The following is a 27,035-nucleotide window of genomic DNA, read 5'->3' as shown; positions in this document are numbered from 1 at the left end:
CATCTTGTATACTTTTGTATTGCTGCCACTTCTGTTACTTGTGCCTAATATACAAGTATATACAAGTTTAAACAGAACTGACTGTCATTTAGTGCTTGTCAGATCACAAGAGAGATGACTAAGGGCAGCTTCATACCGGTGTATGTGCAATTGCGCACACTTCAGCGCAGTGTATTCGCGCTATGAAGACCCATTTTGATATACTTTTTGCGAACATAAGCCGTGTTCATTTGCACACAGCAGACAAACATGTCCTGATTTAAATGGCTATTTAGCCTAATGAGGTTCAGATGTTTAGGATTTTTTTCATGGAATTGCGCATTTGCGCGCGCATTAAATTTGCATTTGTGCATCTCCCATAGACCTCTATGGGGGCCCTTAGTGCGCAAATGTGCACAAAAATAAAGCAGGTCCTATTTTTTTGCGCAAGCAAGAATTGCGCACCCAAAGATAACAAGAAATGTGTACAAACTCATTGATATCAATGGGTCATATTCTCTGTGTATCCCTCACAAATGCGTCCAGCCTAAAGCCAGATTCACACAAGCATATGCGCATTTGTGCTGCGTTTACACCGCGGGTGTTGCGTATTTGCGCACGTAACTGCATTTTTTACTGTTCTTGTCGCGTGTGCAAATCAGCAAACCAAAAGGACCCGATTATAGTCAATGGGGTCTGTTCTGCGCTGTTTGGTTCTACCATAAGTCTGATCCATTCGGCCAAGGGGATTCCACTTTACTTGTGTCTTCAAGATGACTAGTTGGAAAGAAAAGTATTAAAATAAAAAATCCCTCCGTCATATATTTTATACAAGTCTCACTTGACTATCGGCCAGATCCTGACTGTAGCTTTCCCAACATATGGCCCTTTCTGAAGATTAGTGTAACCTATTGTCCTATACGTGTAACCTATGCTCTATATACTGTGGTTGACCCATTGGCCTGGCTGTGCAGTGCTGACCATGCTGAAGTCTAATCTTCTCACAGAAAGGCTTTTATTTCCCTTTTGCATGTCTTTCTGCTTTGACTTCTTTTAATTTGCTTTTAGATGTTTTTTTTTTTTTTTTAATATATCGGAAATATGTCATAAAGAATAGCGATCTGCTTGTTTAGTTTGCTTTAAAATGTAATTTTGCAGCTTTGCAACTTAATAGGCCTCCAGTTCAATGTACTTTTTTTCTTTTTCTTTTTTTTTTCTTCTTTCACGAAAACCTGATTCAGATGCATACATTATGTCCCCCAAACAAATGTCTTTTCTGGTACACTGGAGTTACCATGACTACTGGGTATTAGCTTGTATGCCTCTATGCAGAACTGAACCAAATTTTACCATTAGTGGGATTACTGACCTAGTACGTCATGTGGAAGTGTACAGTACATCTGCACAGAGCAAAGTGTGCAAGACCATGGGAAGAATATATTACACGCGGCGGGTGGCTGGCATAGTGATTTATCAAAATGTAAAGGATTCTTTCTATACCCTTTTAAGGGCACATCAAACCTAGAAATGAATGAGTTTAGAAATTGAAAACTTTGGTTGTTGGGTCTACAAAACTGGCTGCCTGCAAACTTCTAAAATGAACAGTTCTGTGTAAATCTGCCAGGGACCTTCACGTTCTGGTTCAGTCATCAGACTGAACATGAGAAAGGGGCAGGACAGCTACGGAACTACTGTGGGGGCAAAGATGGAATTACGTCAGAGTCCTAACAACTAAGGGGGGGGGGGGGGGGTTAACAGCCCCTCGGCCATGCAGACAACTACAAGGAATGGGATAGTCCTATGAACAGGAGGCAAAACATGTGGAGGGGCTTTTAGACTAATTATCGGTCAAAAAAAATTGTTTAAACGAGCGAAAGTCAGCAATATCGTTCGGTCTAAATGTGAGCTAACAACTTTACGAGAATCGTTTTGCTTTTCATTCATCGTTCATTTTTTGCATTCATAAAAACCATCTTTGGCTCGTTCGCTTTGCTCTTTGGTTCAAACCGAAATCGTTCAGTCTTTTGCATTCACTTATACAGCGAATGTGAAAGACTGAACCAGTGAATGATGATCTGCCTGTCAAAACGGGGTGCACGAGAGCCAACGAGTTAGCGCTGATGTTACTTGCTAGTTTAAACGAGAATCGGTTCGTCTAAAAGGACTGTTATTTTTTCCCCCAGTTCTGCAATGATCTGTCTGTCCGTGGGTATTCTCTTCATTCTTCCAACATAGCCGCAGCGCTCCTGTCACTACTCCATTCATACTGTGGTCCAATTGCTGTGGGTGGTTGCACATCTACGTTGGAACGTCTGGTCGAAGGTTCCGTTGCAGATCTGGCACAAAAGCCCCAAAGAAAAAGCATTGCATGCAACTCTTTTTCTTCAGGCAAAAAGACGGGCAGCTGAGTGGAAAGTGAACTGACCCCATTATAGTCAATGAGGTCCTTTTGGTGCTATTCGGTTCTGTTCAGAGGCTTCCCCTTTCCTGCTGCCTGAATGGGGTGGGAAACAAGAACCTATGGCACAGGTGTAAAACCACCCTCTGCTCGTCTGGGTTATATGAACCCAGTAACATGCAGGTTGGTTGGTGCCATACCAGGGTGGCACTGGACAGACTTTGTTCTGGGACTGGAGCTGGTATTAGTGTATCTTGACACCACCAGGAAGTCCTGGTGGAGTCCAGATTGACATGGGGAGTTACGCCCCTGTACCTGATTGGCTGCTGAGCCAGTTGCCCTCCAGGTCCTGGAAGCGCACTAAGCATGTCTTTGCAAGGCATACAACAGTGGATGGCATACAACGATGGCTGCACCTGCAAGGGGCTTCCCCGCTTGCGCCCCAGAAGTAGGAAAGCCACTCAGTAATGAAGCGCAGGGCCCAATCAGCAGCAGGGACTGCAAAGCTGCTTTATCGGCGATGACCAAGAAGCGGTGGCCTTCCTGTGGACTGCCTCTGCATTGCGAGCTGTGAGCAGGGGCATGGCGGTCACGCAACACGTGACGTCGGTGCCCGCTACTGCCTCAAATGCACAGGCAGTGGCCGGGACAGAGCCTCCACATGGACCGGCAGCGGCGTTTACAGGAGCTGGCGGCCACCTGCTCCGTAAGACGACCTAGGCAGTGGCTGGGACTGAGGCTCCTGGTGACATCAACCAGGAGATGGGCAGCTGTATCCATGCAGCCCAGAGGCGGTGCCCGCCAGCGACCCGAGACTACAGAGGCAGCGGCCAGAACGTATGCTCCTGATCCTACGGAGGGCCGGCTGCCGCAGTCACACTGAGGGCTGCAGCGTGCGGATGACTTTTGCTGGCCGATGCACCATCTGGGTGAGGGTAACTTTGCTCATAGGACCTTCTACACGTGACCCAATCGGGAGCTAGGGGTGTGAGAGGGGCGTTTCCCCTGTCAAACCCCTAGCTTCCGGTGGCATCAAGATACACTAATACCACTGGAGCCTTGTTTTTCTATATATAAAAATTAGCATGTCTTAAGATTTAACATAAATATTTATCACCCAACTTTCCTTTCTGTACTCTATTACTTTTGATAGAATATAAAAAATAGAGTCTGGACACATGACTCTCATCCTCATGACTAATGGTGGTCCCAGCGGTCAGATCTTCATCCAGTTGCTCTGACAGTACAGTAGTGTGGAATTCTACTCCCAGTGACGGCTTGTTCCCACTTCAAAACATCTAAAGTAATTAAATGGAATTTAATTCTACAACTTTTTAGATTTGCCAGTGTTTTTCTTCCATTCACTTTCTTGCCACTAATACATTTTGGCTTTGATTGCCACCTGTTGAGTGTATATACTTTAATTTACTTTGGCAGGATGTCAGGTCTTACAATTCTTTTTTTGTTATGAACCGAAATGGATCCAAAATGGATGTGTGTGAAAAATCACACTTAATAAAAGAAAAATGTGCACGTGGTATGTGTATGCGTATACTGGCATTATACCGACTGTGCAGATTCTGTAACATGGCAATATTCTTAGTCCCTGGTTATAAATAGGCTGATGAACTGACTGGGAACTTTACGGGACCCAACAAGTAATTTGTCATCTGTACTTGGGGCAGTGTGAAAGTACAAGTGTTGGAAAATGGAAACAACTTTTCATATAGTTAGAGAACAATAAAAAACATTCCTTTAGTGGGATGTTTATTGGTCCCTTGGTTTGTTTAACGGGACAGCAGACCCAAACCTTTAATTTGCTTAAAAGGGTATTGCCATCTAATACATTTGCAGGATGTTCCATAAATGTCTGATAGGTGTGGATCTCAGAGGACCAGCATATATATTTCCAGAATGAAGGTTAGTCAACTCCATCCTGGCACATCTGTGGCAGAGATTACAGAAACTGCCTAACTAGCTATTCTATGCGGTTTCTGTAAGTCCCATAGAAGTGAGTGGAAGTTCTCCGAGCTTCTCCATTTCCATAACTATGTTCTTTTTGCAACTGGGAAATTACAAAAGCAGTGTGTTTCTTGGTACTACATGGCTTCAAAAACTCTCATTCATTTCTGTGGGTATTACAGAAACTGCGTAGACTAGATTAGGCAGTTGGCTGTTTCCATGATCCCGACCATCTATGGCTGCAGCATTAGGATGGCCACGATTGGCTGATATTGGAATATACATTTAATTATGCTCTAAAAGAGGATTCCTTATGCCATACCTGCATTTCTTTAAAGAGATTGCCTTATGATAACAGTTCTTTTTCGAAGAGCTAGCGATCAGATGATCACTGTGGGTTTCACCGCTGCAACCCCACCATTAGCAGTTGCTGAACTCCTTACATTTCCTGCTGCTGCAGGGGAAATGTAGTAGTATATGGTAGCCATCCATATGGTCTCAAGGGCAAAAGCAGTTCTCTTAGTAAGTTAACCCCTTTTTAAAATGACTTGTGTCATATGAAAGACCTGACTTTGGCAGCACGGTAGCTCACTGTTGCCTTGTAGTGCTGGGGCCATAGGTTCAAATCCCACCAAGAACAACATCTGCATGGAGTTTGTTCTCCTGGTGTTTGCATGGGTTTCATCCCGGTACTCCAGTTTCTACCCAACACTCCAAAGACATACTAGTAGGTGAACTTAGATTGTGTGCCCCAATGGGGACGTCAAGTGATGTACAGTGCTGTGCAATATGTATGTGCTATATAAATGTCTGAAATAAAATAAATACCAAGATTGCATCCAAGATTTCTTTTGGTGATAGGCCATACCTTCAAAAGTTTGGGATTTGAGTTGGACTATTGCAGTAAGAGTACTTTAACTTTCATGGATTTTCAGGTTTCCTATCTCTTCATGATCGATAGTAAAATACAGAAGATATAAAAGGTTGTGAGTTGAAATAAAGATCTCATTTCAGTTTATTTATTTTAACGTCACAAATTGTGCCTTTTGGCCAACCATCACTTGAGGTAAAATATTGGAATAACAAGCGGGCCAATTGTGTCACCGGTTTCGTATTTTCATTTTGGAACTCCTGCAGTTGTTGTATGACTGGTCCAAGTGCCAAAACCTAAAGGAGTATTCCCATATGTGTTAGTTCTGGCTTATTAACAGTAAGGCACCATACATTTCTGAAAGGTTCCTGTTGGAAGGGGGAGGGGGGGGGGGGGGTCCTACTTATTTGGCACTCCAGAGAAGTGACCATGTCTATTGGAGTTTATAAACAAATTAGAAAAAGTTACAAAAATGACTAAACTTTCCACAACTTTCATAACCTACAATGGAGCGAGCTGCATGCATACACGGCCACTTCTACACCACCTCTCTTGAGAGCCAAACCAATACGACATTTATAATATATGTTATGGATCTGCCATAAATGCCTCAGATTGAAATAAGCCTTTTAAACAGCAATCCAAACTGCCAGTGTTACGCCTAGTACAGGGCCCAACTACATGACATTTAAATGGCATTAAAGGGAAAGTGACAGTAATGGTTTGCTCTAGGCATTACACAGGAACGCTCTTGCCTTGATTGCCCCTTTTAGGCTACTTAATATAAAACTCATAGACCCATTTGCTTCCATAAGCGTGCCCCCCACATAGTGCTGAAGTTGTATTTGCCTGGCCATGTTGCTGTATGGCAAGATGCTCCTTGCCATTCCTTCTCTCAAACCTAGAAAGTACAGGTTAGCAGCCACTAGAGGGCACTTGTATGTATCTTCCGAGTCCTGCATTGATAGCTATAATCCGTGCAGGGAAGAAGGAAGCTGCTGTCTTATGCCTGTACTGTGCATCTGAAGGATGCAGCTGGCTTTTAAGTGCTGCATCTTTCTGATCCGCCAGGACAGAAGTCTGTTGTGGGTTGCATAGAACAGCATTGGATATTGGCACCCCACTGCAGACAGTCAATACATGGGAAGAGGGGGAGTCCTCTAGCCTCTTAGTCAGACTGATGGGTATTATCTGGCTTTTATCCTTTTATAATTCTCTTAGCTGTATTTTATCTCTGATGACTTCCATATTGAACATCATTTTTAGGTGTAAGTAAACACAAAAGTGGATGAAAAGAGCAGGGGAAGTGTCACATGAGAAGCGATGAATGAAGATATGACTGCTAGTCAAGAAAGGATACAAACATCATTGGATATACAGTATTTAAAACATGCCTCCAGTGATTCAATTCAAAACCTCTTATAATATATACCCTGGTGTTTAAATGCAAGCTTCCAATCCAGGATTAAAGGTGAATGCACTATTTATTATTCTAGCTTCGATTTGCATTATTCATTTTCAGGCTGCCTGCTCAATTTATTTGGATTTGGATCAGAGTAGGAGGAGTCTTGAATTGCTGAAGCCCTTTACTTCCTCCCTGCTGAGAGAGATAGATGGATATTAGGTAGGGAAATAGGTGGTTAAAATAAGTTTTTATTTTTACCTAAATGGGGGAATTATAGGCTATCAGTGTTTTCGTTGAGGGAACTTACTAGCTAATAAAATATTGTGATCTCAATAACTTCTGTAGTGTTTGTGGGCTGTTTTCATAATTTACCTTATCCTTCACTAAGGATACTTTTACACCTATCAATTGCCTCCAGATGATGAGCACTGAGATTAATCATTCATCCCCATAGTTTCATCATCTGCAGTGCATCCCACATTTACATGGGGGAATATGCTGCCAATGGCAACTTTTGTTTGTGTGCCATATAGAATATTTGTTCCCCCCCCCCCCTCCCCCCAACGAGATTGTGGCATATTCACATAAACTGATTATCACGTAATTAAAAATTCTGGCCCATTAATCAGCCTGTGTAAAAGGCCCTTTATGATAATTAAATTTTTTTTTTTTAAATCTATATAATAGCTTCCTCTAGGCTATGAACGGTTTTAAATATCTTAAGGTACCGTTTACAAGAGCGATTATTGCCCAAATAATTTCTGTCGATGGCTAATTTGGGAGATGGTTGTCCCGTGTTCACGCAGCCACCAATACGGCACTGACTAAGAAATTGCTCACTTGTTGTAGAAGCTTGGTTTTTAGCAGTCTGGAAAATGTTCATGCCCAATAATCAGCCCATTGATTGCTCGATAATTGGCCAGTATGGTCGTGCCGCCAATCGCTTGACAAACAAGCAAACATTTCTTCATCTCGTAATCACATCTTTTATGCAGCACAAAAAATAATCAATCTCAGCAGCACATTCCCTTGTGTTTATGAAGGATGTATTGCCCACAATGATGATGATCTGTGGATGAATGATCATTCATCCTCTAATAGTCTGAACTGGTTTAATGTGAAAGCCAGGCAAATGAGTGCCGATCTTGTTGATTGGCGTTCATCATTGGTAGGGCATCGCTTCTTGTAAAAGGACCCTTAGATGGCTTGGTTCCCATATGTACCCCAATCTGGTGTAGTTTTCATCTGGTGTGGTATAGAAACGCCAGAGGAAAACTAATACCAGAATTGCTTTCCATTGTTTTCTATGAGATATTAGTAGCATCTGGTGTATCCTTTTTGAATCTGGATGTCTACCTGTATCGGGCAGAAAAGTGCAGCATGCAGCTTTTTTCTGTCTGACCATTTCAGGCTGTGGGCTTAAAAAATGTGATTTAGTTGTCTGGTTTGGTCTTAAAACAACTGGCCAGACACAACCGATATATATGCTTGTAGCCTTAGTGATCCATACATGGACCACAAATCTCTGTAACAAGTTAGTTTTGAGAGCAAAATCGGACCATAGTATTAATGGCTTTTGTCCGAATATGCATCTTGCATTTCTTTGGTTGGGCAATCACTCTCGTGGTCTATAATAAAAAGTCCACATTGAGTCCATTAGCTTGGGAAAGACTTTAGCTGTTCAACATGCAAATGCCAGCTGCAATTCATTTTGATACAGATAATTTGTAGTAATCCAATGTGATCTAATGTATGCGGAAATATGGACTCAACATGGATATACAGGAATGTATTCTAGTATCAGTCGCCAAATCTAAAATATGGAAGTAACACATTACTGGATTTCTCTCCAGCTGACAATTCATGAATGAGTTGGTCCACCACGTTGCAGTGTGCCAAAAAGTAGGCCATAATGAAGATAGCAAGGAGATACATTTGACAGCTGGAATATCACACAATTCTCCATTCGTCACTATCCTCGATTTCCTATTTCATATTCCAGGTTGCTGTTAAATTGTTACATAGAAGATTTTGTAATGTTTCTTTTTTTTTTTCTTATAAGGAATTGTCTTCATGTAAGAAGGATGCAAGGAATGTGTTCTAAAAGATAAAATTAGATGATATTGCACATCTGTCAGTGTAATGGCAAAAACAAGAACCCGATCTTGCCAAAGGATATTTGTTTCACGACCTAGTTTGGCCTGTAATAACCACAGATGTAACCTTGGAAATATGGAAGGGTATATTTTGTAACAAAGTTCTGTCAAGGATAGCGGCCCCAATGAGAGCTGAAATTATCCTCTAATCTGTGAGCTCTAATGGCCATAAGATTGGCCATGATAAATTCCCATTGAAATATGGAATGTGTGCCAATAAGAAATCATTCCAGATATAAAGCAGCTGTGTCTTATATAAGCAGCAATGGAGGAACAAACAGGAAGCGGTCATGACGGGCAATAGAAAGCATTCCGGAAATTTCTACTCCTTAATACAGAGAAGATAAAACTATATGTAGACTTTCACATTTAGAAATGCTATTTGTTACTCATTTTTAGGAGAAGGCTGTGTGGTGTGTTTTTACGTTTCCAGTTACAACAAATGAAATTCAATAAGACAGTCTTTACTCAGGAAATGGATGAGGGATTGGCACATTGGGCAGTTGCCTAGGGCACCATTGAGAAGCTGTTTGCAATTTCTGCCTTTTTAATGTTCTGACTTTTACTTTTCTTACCAACCCATATTTCCCTGTATGAATAAGACTACTAGAGATTGGTGGAGAAATTGAGGATAATTACATTAAATGGGTTGTCGCACCTCTAACTATTGTTGACTTAGCCACAGGATAGGTCAATAATAGCAGATCAGCAGGGGTCCATTGCCTGGGAGCCTTGGAGATCAGTTGTTCTTCCAGGTTGGTGTAGCTGTGTATGGATTTACTTTCTGACAGAAGCAGATAGCGCCGCACATTGTGCAGTGACCCGGGTTGGTATTGCAGGCTGAGTCACACCAATCTGGAACACTGTGCAGTGTACCAAGCTGTCTGCTTCTGGCAAAAAGCAGCTCCTTATAGTCTGATACCAGCCCAGGGAAGCATCTGATCTCCGGAGGTCCCATGCAGGAAACCTTCACTGATCGGCTGTTGATGACCTATCCTGAAGATAGGTCAACAATACAGTGAGACAACTTGTTTAATGATTATCCTTTCACTCACCATTTACACTATGTTGACAAAAGTATTGGGGGGCACAGAGGTTATGAAATTAGATTTTATTCCCATTTTTCAATATGGTGTTGAACCACCATTGGCCTCAATGACATGCAGTAACCATCCTAGGCATGCTTAACATCAAATTCCAATAGATGTGTGGCAGGATTTGCCTCCTTTCCTCAATGAGCGCTTCAGATAAGTGAAGTGGAGGATGATGGGCAGATCCGGACATTGGCCTGGCTAATGAAGTTTGCAGACGTTCTGCTCTGCAAACTAAGGCTGAACACTGCGTGCTGTATGACCTGATGCTCGGTGATGATGGTGGAGACACGGAGCTGTACCAAAGTATTGCCACAGGGTAGATAATACCACATTATCCAGAATGTCTCTATACCCATTGACATTGCCATCACTATAATCAATGGTCCTAGTCCTTCACTCAAACACCCCTGCACTATAACAGAACCTCCTTGAGACTTTACTTTTGGGAGGAAGCAGCCACGTAGAAACCACCACACCCAAGCGCGACCATCCAATCAGAATATGGTGTACTGTGATTCATCAGTCCACACTTGCTTTCACTTATTTACAGTCCAAGAACGATGTTCCAAGCACTATTGCTGGCGCCGCTGTTCATTCACCGCTGTGACGTTGGGCTTGTGTGCAACCGCTTGTCCATGGTAACTCTTCGCATGCAGTTCCGTAAGGATGGTTCTGGTGCTAATGGTTATTCCAATGGCTTGAGTGGTTGTGGTGGTGCGTTATGTTCATTTTATTTCTATTATTCATCTGTTTCATTTACATTGTCTTTTCCCTCCTTCTACTGCACTCGGAGCGTCTGCCAGGTCCTGCACAGCATGATTTACTATTGTCCCCGTCTTACTCTTCGGGCACACGGTGAAGGGGAGGTGGTTGTAGCATTGTTGTGGACATACTAAGTGAATAGTCCTGGCAGAATGACCAGAGCCACAACAACGTCCAGTGTGCGGGGATGGCACAGGGCTTCATGACCTGCCGTCACTATTTGTTCATGCCTGTTGACCATGCGTACCTTTACTGTTGAGCAGGAAGGGGGTTGTGAAAAGATAAATCTCTTGTGGCTGGGGTTGCAGTTGAATTGAGTAGATGAACACTGCCAGGATGTGATGGGAAGGCCAGATTCTGAACCCATGAGGGCAGCTGATGGACAGCGGATCAGGGAGCTGTGTTTGAGGCCATCATTCCCGATATTGTCCTTGGCAAAGAGGATATTCTTCCATGAAGAAAGCTGATGGACACTCCCTGCAATTTTTTACGTTTGCCCATCTTGAAAACCTCAAACTACTGATCAGGAAGGTACGGTAAATGGGTCCAAGGACTGTACTTGCCTATTTAGACTACCATTTATATCTTTGGGGAAAAATAAGGTTATTTAGGTTGAGATATGTAACTTTCTATTAATGCTCATTTTATGTTTTAGTCCAGTTTAGTTCTACAATTGACTTTCATGGTGTGTTACATTAACGTAGCTCTCCCACGCAATTTGCATAGTCCGACACTTATATGTCAATGGCTACACAAACCGCAAAACATGGCAATCTATCATTCAACATCACTGTTTTTACTTACCCGTAGTAAAGTTCACTCTGTGATTAAAAGAAAAACTTCTTTGCTTGACTCTAGATTCTTGCAGACATAAAAAATACTGTTTTAAATTGCATGAAAATATTTCAAAACTGTACTTTGTTTAACCCCTTAGTGACCAAGCCTGTTTGCGCCTTAATGACCAGGCCAAATTTTGCAAATCTGACACGTGTCACTTTAGCATGGAAAAACACCAGAAAGGTTTTGCATATCCAAGCGATTCTGACATTGTTTTTTCGCCACATGTTGTACTTCATTTAGGTGGAAAAAAAAGACCGATAGAATTTGTGTTTATTTATTAAAAGCGCCAAAATTGGGAAAATTTTGAAAAAATCGTCATTTTTTTCACATTTCCAACTGCAATATCTCAAATATGTGCAAACATAATATAGAAATTTTTGCTAAGATTTAGATTTCCATCCGTTTACTTTATTTTGGGTGCTCATTGGAAAAACTTTCAAATTTTTTTTTTTTAACCATTTAGGATACGTACAAATGTAACATTACTTTTCAGCATTTTGAGGAACACTTTGTTTTCCTACACCAATCCAAGATTGGAAAGGCTCAAAGGAGTCAAAATGATAGATACCCCCACAAGTGACCCTATTCTAAAAACTACACCCTTTAAGGTATTCACTGAGGGGTGTCATGAGTATTTTAACCCCACAGTTTTTTTTTCAGGAGTCAATGCAATTTAGAAGAGAAAAACTAAAATTTCATATTTTTGTAAATATGTCATTTTAAAGACAGGACTTTTTTCTATAGTACACATGAAAATTAGGATTTGCACCCCAGAATGGATACCCGTTTGTCCCGTGCTCAGAAACATACCTATTGTGGCCCTAATCTTACGTCTGGATGCACAATGGGGCCCAAAATGAAAGGAGCAACCGGTGGCTTTCGGAACAGAAATTTAGCTTGAAGGAGATTTAGGCCCTATTGCACACTTGTAGAGCCATTGAGTGACTAAAACGATGGAGAACGCCCACAAGTGACCCCATTTTGAAAAGTAGACCCCTTAACGAATTTATCTAGATATACAATAACTTTTTTGACTTCACAGTTTTTGAATGAATGTAAGCCAAGCCGAAGGAAAAAAAATACGATTTTCATTTTTTTGGTAATTGTGTCAATTTAAAAACTGTTTTTTTTGGACAATGTACATAGGAATGAAGACATTCACACCAAAATGGATACCCCCGTTTGTCCCGTGTTCAGAAACATACCCATTGTGGCCCTAATCTACTTAAAGGAAACATAGCTAGGCCTATAATGGAAGGAGCACCCATTGGATTTCAGGGTACAACGGAATAAATTCCAGTCCCCATTGCCCACTTGTAGAGCCATTGAGCAGCCAAAACGATAGAGAACCCCCACAAATGACCCCATTTTGAAAACTAGACCCCTTAGCAAATTCATCTAGGGGTGTACTGCATATTTTGACCCCAAAGTATTTGAATGAAACTAAGCAAAGCAAAAGGAAAAAAATACGATTTTCATTTTTTTGGTAATTGTGTCAATTTAAAAACTGTTTTTTTGGACAATGTACATAGGAATGAAGACGTTCACCCCAAAATGGATACCCGAGTTTGTCTTGTGTGGCCCTAATCTACTTACAGGACACATGGCTAGGCCCATAATGGAGGGAATGCCTGCTGGATTTCAGGGCAGAACTGAATAAACTCCAGGCCCCATTGCCCACTTATACAGAAAAAAAATTGACTTCCTAAAAATAATTGTTAGTTCGCTACTTTATCACGTGACCGGGGACCGCTCAGCGAGGCCACCGGTCACTGCTCCAAGCACTCAGCGACCGTTGGTCGCTGGGAGCAAGGAGACTTAAAATTTCCTGGGCTCCCCGGCTCCTGCGAATGTGTCCGGCATTTTGCCGGTGGGCACATACCCAGTAGCTGGCAGGATCCATGGAGGATAATTGCATCTGGATTCAAATTCGGAAGCCTCCGAGAAGATGTTTCATCTCCCCCCACCGATCGCATCGGTGAGGGGAGATGAAACTGCCACTTTTTAAAGAACTTTTACGTGATCGCCATTATGCATTGGGTAACGGCGATCACGTGACCAGTAACCGCATACCGCGGCTCCCCGTGACATCTCTAGGCTCTTGGCTACCTTTGGTAGCCATCAGCAGGGAGATTTTAAATTTCTTGGGCAATATTTCACTTTTGCGCATGCGTCCGCCATCATGCTGACGGGCGCATGCGCCGAAGCTGGGGTAAGGTCCACGGATCAACATCCCACCAGGGAACAAATCCGGGACCTTGGGTACATAATTTCATCCCCCTTTACGGATATGATCCGTAAGGGGAGATGAAACTTGAACTTTTTAAACTTTTTTTAACTTTTAACTTTTTTTTTTTTTTTCTTTACTTTTTAACTTTATATGATTACCGTTATCTGATGGATAACGGTGATCATATGACTGGAAACCGCATACAGCGGTCCCCAGTCATATCTCCCTGCACTTGGCTATCTGTGAAAGCCGGGTGCAGGGAGATTTTGAATTTGCCGGGCTCGCCGGCTTCTACGCATGAACGCCACATCGGCATATCGCAGAAGCCAGCTGGGGGTCCCGACACCGGCCGGAGGACATCGGCGGACCTGAGGTCAGTATTTTCACCTCCCCTCATGGATCCGATCCATGAGGGGAGGTGAAACTTTTTTTTTGACTTTTCCACGATCGCTGTTATCCATTGGATAACGACAATCGCGGTCCCCGCTGACACCTTCTGCCTCCCGGCTACCTACAGGAGCCAGGAGATTTAAAATTTCCCGCGCCGCCGGGCCTTCTGCGCATGCGGCTGACGTAATGCCGCCTGGCGTGCATGCGCAGAAGGACGGCTACGGGGCCCCGAAGCATCGGGACAGCGGGGAGCCGTGCCGCGGACCTCGGTGAGTAATTTCAGCTGCCCCGATGGATCCGATCCATCAGAGCAGCTGAATCTTTAACTTTTATTGCACTTTTATTTACTTTTTTGCGATCGGCGCTATCCATTGGATCGCAATGCCGGGGGGGGGGGGGGGCCGAACAGCCCGGGATGACAGCTCCATGCTGTCAGCTACCTGCGGACACCGACAGCATGGAGCTGTCACGTCCAGAGCCCGAGGGGCTTTATTCTCTGCAGGACACATGTTTTTACGTCCTCAGAGAATAAAGCCCACTTCGGGAGGACATAAAAACACTATGGGCTGGTCGTTAAGGGGTTAAAATAAAATGTTGTTTGTTCTTCAGAGAGTCTCTTCCATGCAAAAAACCCTTATCTGCGACATAAAAAGTAGAAGTAGTAACCCAAGACATGTCTGACTACCAGTGGGACATTTTTGTCTCATTGGCCTTATTAGGGGGTTTGCAAAGTCTGGCCTTTCTAGTGTTAAATTGGCTGCCTTCCAACAGGTGGCGCTGTAAAGGTATTGTTCCACCTTTTCATTTGCATATTTCCCAGAGGTATGAAGTCTCTTCATACCTTTTAAGTGTTCTTGCTAAGGAGGAACGATACTCTTCCCGACCCAGGTATTCCCAATATACTCTTATCTATCCACAGGTAGGTGATAAAAGTGTGATTGGTAGGAGTCTAACAGCTTGTCTTGTCCCACTTGCAGTGACATCAGAATGAACAGACAGTGCTCCATTCATTTTAGTGGGGCTAACAGAAATAGCCAAGCGTTTGTGCTAGCTCATCTTCGGTAGTCTCATTAATTTAGAATGAATGAAGTGGCACAGCACATGCGCGGCCATAGCTGCATTAAATTTCCACGTCACTGTGGAGGGGTGCAGTGATAATACAGTGAGCATTATGGGGAAAATGGGACCTGCAACAGCGGGGGTACATAAGGACAGCGACCCTTGCTGGTAACCCCCTACATGCCGCAGTCATATTTAGATTGCGGCATGTAAAGGATTCACAGAGTGAGGGCGCTCCCTCTGTGATGTTATCGGACTCTCTCGATGTAATCGCGGAGGGCAGATGGGTTGCCATGGTAACTAGATGCCAGATACTGATGTCCCGCCTTGCCATTGCCTGTGATCGCTATTACAAGCGATAAGGCATTGTAGGACAGAAGTCCTGCAATGCATTATCATAGCAATCATAGCTGCTATGGTTTTAGGTCCCCGTCAGGGACATACAGAGTGAAAAATAAAAAAAAAATTATGTATAAAAAATAAAATGGCAAAAAAACCTTTTTTGTTCATTTCCCCCTATTTGTTTAAAAATAAATTGAAGAAAAACACTACATATCTGCTATCAGTGCCTGTAATGACCTGTGCTATTAATTGAACACACTATTTATGCTGCGCAGCAGAAACTGTGGCAAGATGCTTATTTTCTTAGTTTTACCTTGAAAAAAATGCACTAAAAGTGATCAAAAAAGCCGTATGTACCCAAAATAGTAAAAATAAAAACTACAGCTTGTCACGCAAAAAACAAGTCTTCACAGAGCTCTGTCCATTGAAGAATAAAAAAGTTATGGGTCTTTGAATGCAGCGATCTAAAAATAATTATAATTTCCCCCCAAAAAAGGTTTTTATTGTGCAAAAGTTGAAAAACCTAAAAAAATTATAATATTTTTGGTATTGTCATACCGACCCACAGAAAAAATGTATCCTGTCATTTATGCTGCATGATTGACCCTGTAAAAAAATAAATAAAAAACTGTCAGAATTGGTGCGTTTTCTCTCCCTGCTGTCCAAAAAAATTACTGTATTTTTCTGTGCTTGAATACCCCACCTCCAGCAAGCTAATGCTCTGGTTAATCTAGCGCCGCATCAGCCATTAAAAGCTAGCGCTCGATTAACCAATCACAGCCATTCAATGATGTCCTCTCCACCCACTCCCTTCGAAGGACTATGTGCTTCCTCCCTAGAGTCGAGGGGTGAGATCTCCGCAGTCTATGGTATTTTGGTAGCTGGGGAGGCTAGGGGCTATGATATGGGATTCCAGCAATCTTGGGAGTGAGAACTCAGTCAGACCCCTGACAGAAGACGACTGGACCAAAGCTCTGAGATTAACATAAAAAATGTCAGTCTCAGGTAGACCCCACGAATGAACTATAAGATCGTAATGATGTGGTACCGCACCCTGGTCCATCTGGCCCAAATGTTCCCTGGATCCTTGGGAAAATTGGGCACATTTACACACATATGGTGGTCCTGTCCTTGGATTTTTGGCTTGTGGTCAGCAATGATGGCCCTATGTAATGCCCTGTGCCAGGGCTCATTGGTTCTCACTCCTAAGATAGCTTTACTATCGCTGTTGCCGGGATCTATCCCTGCTAACAAAGGAATCCTTAGATTCTTCCTTCTATCTATGAGGGCGGTAATATCCTAGTTCTGGAAGTCCCAGGTTCCTACAAGACGGTTGAACTGGGCAACATTCCTAGACGAAATGGGTTAGATGGAGGAACTGCGGGCCAGGGATGATGATAAACCTTCAGCTTTCTACGCCACATGGGAGGTTTGGAGAACGTTCCGTACGTCCAATAGATTTGATCAGTTGGCTCATGAATGGGATTATGTCTGTTTAATAGATTGACAAGATCCTGGCGTTGGTGGTGGACTGAGGCGTGTTCTCCTCTTCTTTCTCTCTATTTACTCCTTTCTACTCTTCTCTCTCCCCCCTTCCCCATCTCTTTTCCACTCTCAATGCTCTACTTTCCCCTTTCCACTGGGGACTATTGTATACCCCCAACTTCCCCCACCATACCTCTTCCCCCTCTGCCCTGCTCCCCCTTCTATCCCTCAGCCTTTCTTGTACACCTACTGAGATCTACCTCGGGAGATCTGCCCCCGCTGAAGGCTATAACTTGTTTATTACTTGTTCACAACCAGTTCATTTGGTTCAGTAACGTTTAGTAATTTTCCTGTTTCCTGAATGCTGACTTGGCGAGTTAAGTGTTAAGCAAATTAATTAAAACACAGACTGTAATTAAGGCTGTTATACAGGGTACAGGTCATTAATGCATTTGTTCCTTTTGTATTAACAATGGGCTCTCTCATAGCAGATGTACAATGTGGAGGCTACTGTCAGCCTATCTGTATAATACAATGCAAAGTCTCTAATAATAAGATAATCTAAAAAGTGTATAAAGAAACTTTGCTATAAAAAAGTTGACTTTTACAAATTCTCTGCTCTGTTAGGCATGTCATCACTAATACCGTGATAAACATTTAAGTTGATTGAATTAGTATGTATGGAATTACATTTAGTTAGCCATTTCATACAGGTGATTATTAGGAGCTTTGGTCTTTGCATCTCTTATCGTTCAGTGCAGCGATCTGAAACATAAAGTAGTAATTAAGTAATGTTTCAGTGAAACTTTTTACCATGTGTTTACAAGTCTTCCAATTCATTGCCATTTGTTACATGTTGGATAACTGCTGCCTATGTAATTCAGCATGAAGGATTCCTCAATCACTGTTATCCATATGCAGCAAGCCGGATATAATGTCGTACTGTTGAAAATTGAACATTTCGCATGGAGATTACAGTGGATGGCAGCGTGACAGCTCTATGTTTTCCATGAAATTGGTGTGAATGTGAAAAATACCACTCTAATTTTAAACGTACGGCATTTCTGGACTTATCTGTGCTTTTTTTTTTTTTCTCCTTCGAACTAGCAAGTAAACTCGTACGCCATAGGGTCTCATTTTATTTCCATTCTGTTTTAGGCTAAATCAGTTAAGAAAATGTTTTTTTGGAATAGGTCCCGTTACATTTTATGTCTGTCGAATGTCATATGCAGGCTGAATTTAAGTGGCCTTAAAAATACGTTGCCCTATGTCTTCCCAAGCATTCTGTAGAGTCTAGAGGATTTCAATGGCACAGCCCTAGTTGTAAGGAATGGAAATGGCCATGTTTTTAATGAAGAGAAGGGTAAACCCTTATTTTTAGGAATTTTGTATTGCCACTTGGAGTGTCATTGGGTAACTGTAGCCACTTGCTCAGCTTGATTCAAATATCATGAAGCATATTAGTTGATCCTGTTCTGGTGACAAGTTCCTTTTTTAAGTGCTTGATCTCTTGCAGTTGGGTGCAAGAGAAACTTACCAATGGGATATCTCATGGGGAAAGATGCCTTCTGCTGAGAACCATGATTGGGTCCTAATTGATGCCATGGAAGTTGGTACTTGGGTTTGTATTCAATACATATAGATGTAATATGGCTTTGTTCGAATGACCCCTTCCATTCATAATCTCTCAGAGAAAGCACTATTAAGTAGCTTCCAAAGTACAAGCCATACTCACTCTATAGGCTCTAGATATGGATATCTGGCTAAACCCATGTAAGCAATAAAACTTCATAGTGTTCCATTGTTTAAGTCTTCTGCTTTGGGTGTGGGCTTGGTAGTTCCACCAAATCTTTGGGAATAGAGCATCTTGGTTTGGAAAGATCTTACACACGATCACTCTTTATATGATAGCCTGGTGTGCTGGTCTACCCATTCTATCTCTCCCTTGGGGTTTAATAGAGATTGTCTGCACAGGTGCATCCAACTTTCCGCTAGTAACTAGGAATCTCATTCTCTTCCCAATTTATGCACAATCGCTTATTGGATCCAAAAAAAGAGCTTGATTTTAAATGGGAACCTGTCAACTCGGAAAAACACCATGAACGAAGTTATACTGCTGTTCATGGAGGTGACAGGGAGCCAGGGGATGTATTTCCTTTTTTTTTTTTTCAGACTCTTTTCAGACCGCTGTGCGCATGCTCTCCCATAGAAATCTATAGGAGAGTGCACACGGCTGTCTGAAAAGACGTATTTTCAGACCACACAAGGACTTCATCGGCGGGCAGCACAGTAACAGGCGAGCAATTGCGTATAAAAATGCCACAGGATAGGGAATAAATCTCTGATCGCTGGGACCCATGGTGATCCAGAGATAGGGCATTCTGGTGCCCTATGTGAATGGAGCGGTAGTAGTATGTGTAGTCGATTGCTGCTACATTCTCTTCCTTGGGAAAGGCAGAGATCAATATTTTCGGCAATCTCCCATTCAGATGCGCTGGTCTTGGGATCACTGCTGGAGATCTCGCCAGTAGGGCCCCCAATCAGACACTTGTCTTCTATCCTGTTAATGGGGAATGAATATCTTTTAAAGGGAACCCCCCCTTTAATAAATATACAATATATCTTTATTTTCATATTTAAAATTCAATTCATTTGGAAATGTAGTGACTAGATTTAGTATTGACTCATTTCTACTGTTTCTATCAGAACCTAATATTTCCTTTCATAGTATGTGGGTCACAGCGGACACTTCTCTATAAAATTCTATTTTTTATTAAATGAATTCAGTGTGAGCGTCATGACACTGTTATGTTTTACTTTTCCATAAAATGGCTCACAAAGTTGACTTTGGCAGTAGAGACATAAAAGTAGTGGCAAAGGTTCAGTTATTCCATTCAATTGCATGGTTTTGAATGAGCGAGTTGAATTAAGTTTTGTGTGAAAGTTTTTCCAGATACTACAGCTGGAGTTAGCCCAGACAGCATCAGCTGAAAAAACACGGCTCCAATACATTCCATTCCAAATAAAATTTAGTATTGAGGGTTTCCAAAAAATTTGTGTTTGTACCAATGTAAATAAATGCTGAATTAAAGGGTGAAAAAGTTAACCAAATCGGTCACAGCTTGGAAATCTCCATGGAAAACAACAAATCTAATTTGTTTCCTGTTTTAAACAGAATTTCACAGGAAAATGTGGCTCCGGGAAAGAATAAATCCTTTATTTTTACTTATAATTGTGTAGTGTTTTGTTGTTTTTTTTTTAAATTTTATCTTAAAAATTTGAAAAAAAGTAAATTGGGCTATAAATTTCTTGTTTTTTTTGGAAGGTTTCATAAGTACCTTGCAGACCTCTTCCTAACACGCAACCAAAGGGCATTTACTATGTTTATAAGCCTTGTTGGGAAGGGCTGTACAAGCGCCAAAATATATAACTTGTTAAATTTCACCTTTTTTTATTGTAGCAATTTTTTTTTTTACATCTATTTTATATATGTATATACTTTGCTTTACTACTCCGGATTTCCACAGTGACTTTTGACCAGATCAGCATTTGGTTCTTTTGGAAAGGATTGACACCGCCTGATCTGCATTCTGGGAGAGCTTTTCTGTATGATTTCGAGTGCAAAGACTACTCTACTCAGAAGTTGCCTTTTATGTGCTTTCTACAGGCAGTAATCAAACAGGGAATGCTCAGTGGCATGCAGAATTATGAATGCAGCTGTGAATGAAGAGTGATACAGTACAAAAGTAATGTATTTGCTAAGACTGTCAACGTTGTGCACATGTTTAAATATAATATTTTTAAAGGGAATCTGTCACCATCGTTCTGCTGTCCTGTATGAGGGCAGCATAAGGTAGCAATAGACAGGGCTGGACTAGAACTCTTCAGCAGCCCTGGTATAGAGATCTCATCAGCCCACATACATTAGTGCCTCCCTTCCCCAGCAGAAAAAAAATGGTACACATTTATGGTGAATTTTGCTTTATTTGGTCATGCCTACCTTTTCAACAGGTAAACTACGTCATCAAAGGTAAATAGAAGAACAGCATAACACAGGGCTCTAAGTAGAGATGTTCCAGAATCGATATCTATAGGTAATAGAAGGATTTACTATATAGATAGGTCAGGAGAGCTGACGGGTCCTGTGTAAATCCAGTGACTCACAGGTGATGCCTCTGATTGTAGACTTTCTCCTTTTCTTTATCCAGCCCAGACTGCAATGATGACTTCTCCAGACGAACCTAGAGTTTATTGTAAAGACCATTTTGGCCCTTCAGTTATACATCCCTAACATCTATAGCAACTTGAAAACAAATTCTAGCATCAGATCCCAAAATTAATGCACACCCATAAATTCAGACCTCCAATAGCAAAAAAAAAGATTCAGCCCACATTTCTATACTTTCCCTCCTTGCTTCCAGGCTTGCCTTCAGTTCCAGGCACTTTGACTCTGAATGGCGTCCGTTATACAGTAGCTGTTGGAGCTGAAGAGAAGCCTGAGAGTGAAGAAAGGAAGTATAATTAACTATTTTCTGTAGACTATAATCAGCCACTAGTAGACCGTAGACCTGTGCAGGACTTGTGCACTTGGTTACTTTTTTTTCTCCTCTTCTGCTCCAACCCACACAGTGAGTGAAAAAAGTTTCCTCAAGGAACCCAGCATTGATAGGCGTTACCCTAACAATGCTGATACTTCCCTCTACTGCCCCTCTAGAAAGTCTGTGGGCCCCTGGCTTCAGGGACCGATTTCTATTAATTCCAATGCCCCTTGCAGGGTGCCAAAGGATTACAGAGAAAGACCCATGTCATCTGTTTTATATGCTGTAGTTGGTACTGATTGTGGCATGTAAGGGGTTAAACTGCCAGGATCTGAGGTTTATATGCTCCCGGTGGTTAGAGCAGGAGCCTGGCTGTCAGTCAACCAAGCCATCACCTTAAAAATAAAAATGTGACTGTTTAAAGCACATTAGCGAGGTCAGGAAAAGCGTATTGGCTGTCACTAAGTGGTTAAAGGGGCCCATAGGCTTCACCAGAACAGCAGAGGGGTCAGTGACACCAAAAAGCCACTCTGATGCTGCGTTCCACTGGTTTTATACTTTTTCTATATGTAAATGATATTGGCACACCTTAATCCTTTTATAAAGTCAGATCTTATTATGCTTGTGTGTTTTATTGGAGATTTCTTGCATTATACTTGGATTAAATGGTTTTAATTTACATATACTATGTCTAAGTCATGCAGAGAGGAATTCAACATGTGTTTCAGTGTGATATTTTAGCTTTATTGCATTAGTGGAATGTTCTCCAACATGTAACTAAGATAATTATCATTATTTTGTCATGGTCTCCACAGCTGCTTTCTGGGGTGATATTGCTTTGGATGAAGAAGACTTGAAATGGTTTCAAGTAAACAAATCTACTGATTTGGGAGAACCAAGAAGTAACCAGACGGAACTTGGTGCAGGTTAGTAGTCCTAAAAATCTGTTTATTTTCAGTTTATTGATTTTAATGGCTTTGCATAATAATGTGCATCTGCTTATTGCAGCACAATAGCGTAACCCCTTCAGGACCAAGCCTGTTTATGCCTTAATGACAGGGCCAAACTTTGAAAATCTGGCATGTCACGTTAATAGAGAATAACCCTGTAAAGGTTTTACACGTCCAAGTAATCCTGGCATTGTCTTATCGTCACACATTGTACTTTTATTTTGGTTGTAAGAGTAGACCGATACGATTTGCGTATATATATTAAACATTCTGATAAGTTTTTTTTTTTTAGTTTTTTTTTCAACTGCTACGTGACAAATATACACATAAATATTGCACTGTTTTTGTCCGATATTGATTTCCACTTTTTTACTTTCTTTTGGACGCGCATTTGAAAAAGTTTGCATGTTTCTGAGCAATTTAGGAGACTAAGGAAGTTAACATGAATATGTAAAATTCTGACATGGTTTTTAATTTTAATTTATATTTAATTTACAATTTTTAATTTATATACATAATGTTACCCTGTTTCCCAGAAAATAAGACCTACCCTGAAAATAAGACATAGCATGATTTTACAGAATTTTTGAGGATGTAAAATGATTTTTCAGGCTTTTTGAGGATGCTTGAAATATAAGCCCTACTCCAAAATTAAGCCCTGCTTACAGTTAATTTAAAAAGTCAATTTAAATAGTGTCCATGCAGCTATACATGTAAAACAGTTAAACCTTTTTGAACAAAAATTAATATAAGACACTGTCTTATTTTCAGGAAAACAGGGTAATTACATTTAATTGATCTAATAAAAGAATGTTGGGGTACGTTCACATGCAGTGGAATTTATGCAGATTTTCCACTGTGGGAAAATTTGCACTGAAATCCGCGTCCAATTCTGCATTAAACCACAAGTGCAGATTTCGACACAGATTTTTGACGTAGATTTGCCATGGTCTTCACCCCTATATCCTTGGCGTAAATATGCTACAGAGCCACACCAAAATCTGCAACTTGTGAAGAAACCCATAACTAAATTTATTTTGGGATAAATTTATTAAAAATAAATGTTGCACACTACACTCGCCTATAATAACTAAATAGTATAAGTGATTGTAATAGAAGGGGTTAATTTGGAGGTTAATGTGTAGTGTATTACACAGTGTATCTCTCTTCAGATCACACACTGACAGGAGAGCAGGGAGCAGCGATGACATGCCAGAAAAGTTCCTTGCCAAGTCAAATTTTCTTGCCCAGCATTGTGATTGGCTGGAGCTAATGACTTTGTCGGGGCCTTAACCATCCCAGTCCTGATAATAGCACCTGAACACAGATGGTTGGGAACAGTCTGTGTAGGTGTTTTATCTGCTGTGGGGAGCTGCAATTGTCTGCTGACAGCAGAACTTAAATTTACGTCGCTGCTGTACGCGACCCAGGCAGCAGCGGCATAAATTTACTGTGGGCAGTCATGAAGTGATTAAAAAGCTTTTATAAGGTATCACAGACCTAAAAATAAATGTCCAAGACAGGACTGCAGAAATTTATCATTAAAAACAATTGTTTATTGAGAATTACAAATATAATAAAGGTATTTAAAAAAGGGAACAGAATGGAAATGCAGCATCAATACAAGAGAAATACATCACCTCAGGTCACACATGTAAGAGGTTCCCAGAGGAAATCATTCTTGTATAAACCTACAATAGACTCAACCAACCTCAATGTCATGCATATAGTAAAGTGTTACTATGTGACCGAGGATCTGGAAATCCCTACCAATACAGTGTCCAGGCGCACATGGATCAATGAACATCCATTGTCTTTCACTGTCTCCATTGATTGCGTGTTACACACTGGTAATATGCGGTGCAAATATGCCCATGGGGGCCGCTATTACTACTGGGGGCCACTATTACTACTGAGGGCACTGAGCGGGAGCATGATTAATGTAGGTCCACTAATAGGAGGCATGATTACTATTGGGGCTACTGTGGCTATCCATGTCCACTTACAATTAACCCCCCACTTCTTTAGACCACCAGGCTAGTTTTAAGAAGTATGTAAATCTATTTTTGATTGCTTAAACTTGTGTGTTTTTTATAATCTCGGAAATATGAGGTTTCCCTGGGAATGGTCTGGCTCAGCCTGATGGAGAGGCCTCAAGCAGCCTTGAAGGCTTTCATATATAATTTTTTTTATGGTTGGCCAATAAAGGTATCCCTTTCATGATGCTTTTCTACTGTTTATTCAAAGACCTTCATAGGTTTTTCTGGCTATCATGGTACCACACGTTTTTCTCTACAACATAAAGTTAACGTAAATTCCATATTTGCAGCTATGCTTTCCAGTCGCTCAGAATTTTAGTAAAGAGGATTTGCTGAACTGTATGACACATGGTGCTTTTAATGACCAATGAAATACTTCATGTTCTTGACCCTGAGCCATTCTCATAAAAGGAATATTCTAGTTAAGAAGCATTTTAAAGTGCTTTTTACTCAAAAAAATAAAAATAAAATACGTCCATGTGGATGAGCCCTTAGTCTGTAAAACTCTCAGTTTAAGGGCTCATGTCCATGACCATGTTTTCACCATATGATACACGTGCGTTGCTTGGACACGTGTTACGGCGTGAATAGTCGATAAAAGTCAATGGATTTTCATTGATCCATGCACACCGGCATCCAGCATGCTCTATTTTTCTGTGTACGGCACAGTGTGAGCCCTATACACTTGTATGGGCTGCGTATGATACGCTGTTTATGTTTAAACGTGTTTTATTGGTTTTTCCATGAAATACTTTACAACATTAACATTTCACATCATCTAGAACAACATTATTCTTGTTACTGATGGTTTGTATCAATACCGTTAAACTAAAATTGAGCTAATAAACTTTTCTGTTGGTCATCTTTTCTCTCTTAACCTAATGTGTCATTGAATAATATCCACAACCTTTGATATACTTTCTAATCTGCTTTAAAACTATGTCTGACATTTCTTCTAATTTCCTATGAATGGCCAACTTTGTAACCTTGTATCAGAATTTATGTTTTAACCGCCAACAGCCCTCCCCCTCCGGAAAATTCCGTTGGTGGTGGCTGACAGCGCTGCTGCTCTCCCCAAATACAGTTCTAATGGTCTGATCCACCGAACTGCATGTAAAGGGCATGGAATAGAAAAAGATAGTAGGTTAGATATATTTGGATTTGGATAAAAAGGAGGAGAAATAGGATAGGAAAGAGAGAGTAGAAGAGAGTAACGATAGCGAAGGTGAGAGAGATAGAAAGAATGAAGATACAGAAAGCCTCGTAATGTCCTTTACTTTAATCGCTGACCCCAGCTCGGGGCCCACTATCGTGCGGGCAATTCGCCCCCTTGAAGCCACCCTTCAAAGTCTGCCGACTTGCGGAACGTCAACCAAGGTTCCCATGTCGCGTGGAAGGCCACGTATTTGTTGTCGTCCGCCGCTCTTAATTCCTCCATGTAGCATATTTCATCAAGGGCTGTCACCCAGTTCAGCCTAGAAGGCGGAACCTGTGATTTCCACAAGCGTGGTATAGAAACTCTTGTTGCTAACAGAAAGAAGCGAAGAATTCTTTTCTTAATTGTTCCCAGTGCCCCCGGTAACATTGATATAAGTGCGATTTCGGGTGTAAGGGTCAGTGAGTCCCCGGTCAGAGCGTTATGGAGATCCTCAACCGCCTTCCAGAGGGGAGAGATCAGGGGGCATGACCACCATATATGTGTAAGCGTCCCCGTCTCCGCTAGGCACCTCCAGCAGAGATCGGAGACCCCTGGATAGAATCTTGCCAGCCATTCCGGTGTGCGATACCATCGCGGTAGCAGTTTATAATTTAGCTCTTGGTGGTTACCTGATATTGTCATTTTGTGTGTCATACATTGGGCTTTAGCCCAGTCCTCGTCTGGCACGGCTCGCCCCAGCTCTCTCTCCCATGCTTTCCTGAATCCTCCCCCGGTGTCCCGACCCCCCTCGGCCACTAAGATACTATACACCACGGAGATCTCGCCCCTCTTTTTCTGGGGAGCTTCACATAACTCCTCGAAAGGTGTCGAGGGCATTGTCAAATTGGTACTTGGTCCCAAGGTCTTTATGTAGTGTGCAATCTGATGTGTCTGGAACCACGCACCTGCCCGCTGCCCCCCTTCTCCAACCAGTGTCTCCATTTGTAGAGTCCCATCCTTATCTAGGATGTCACGCATCCTGGGGCATTGCAAACCTAGTCCCTCAATCACCGGCAACCCGGTTTCTCCCTGAGGGAAATCCGGATTTCCCGTCAGGGGAGTCCATGGCCCCAGCACTCTTATCAGACCGCACCTAACTGCAAATTTATCCCAAATTTTTAATATAGTGTGTATAAATGGGGAAACTTTTGTGCCTCGCCTGCCCAATCCTCCCCTTAGCCAGAATAGCCCTTGTAATCGCTTATTTGTACGTTCCAACTCCACCCAATGTTCCGTGGGGTTTTTCCGTGTCAAATCCAGAACAACTTTGCCTATTGCCGCTCTATAGTATGACTGTAAATCTGGGAGACCTAGACCCCCGTTATTTTTCCGTTGTG

The 27,035-nt window shown here is 41.8% G+C and overlaps 1 protein-coding gene across 1 annotated transcript in view; it reads left to right on the top strand.

Moving 5' to 3' along the window:
- Positions 1 to 27,035, top strand: part of TLL2 (tolloid like 2) — a 148,822-nt gene that overhangs the window by 37,706 nt on the left and 84,081 nt on the right. Inside the window, exon 2 of the mRNA XM_066600616.1 lies at positions 22,327 to 22,437. Coding sequence (XP_066456713.1) covers positions 22,327 to 22,437 — 111 coding nt within the window. The remainder of the gene's footprint in view (positions 1 to 22,326; positions 22,438 to 27,035) is intronic.

This window comes from Eleutherodactylus coqui, chromosome 4 (genome assembly GCF_035609145.1).
Source record: "Eleutherodactylus coqui strain aEleCoq1 chromosome 4, aEleCoq1.hap1, whole genome shotgun sequence".
Lineage (NCBI taxonomy): Eukaryota > Metazoa > Chordata > Amphibia > Anura > Eleutherodactylidae > Eleutherodactylus > Eleutherodactylus coqui.
Note: the sequence above shows the minus strand (reverse complement) of the source record. Positions and strands in the feature narration are given on the sequence as shown.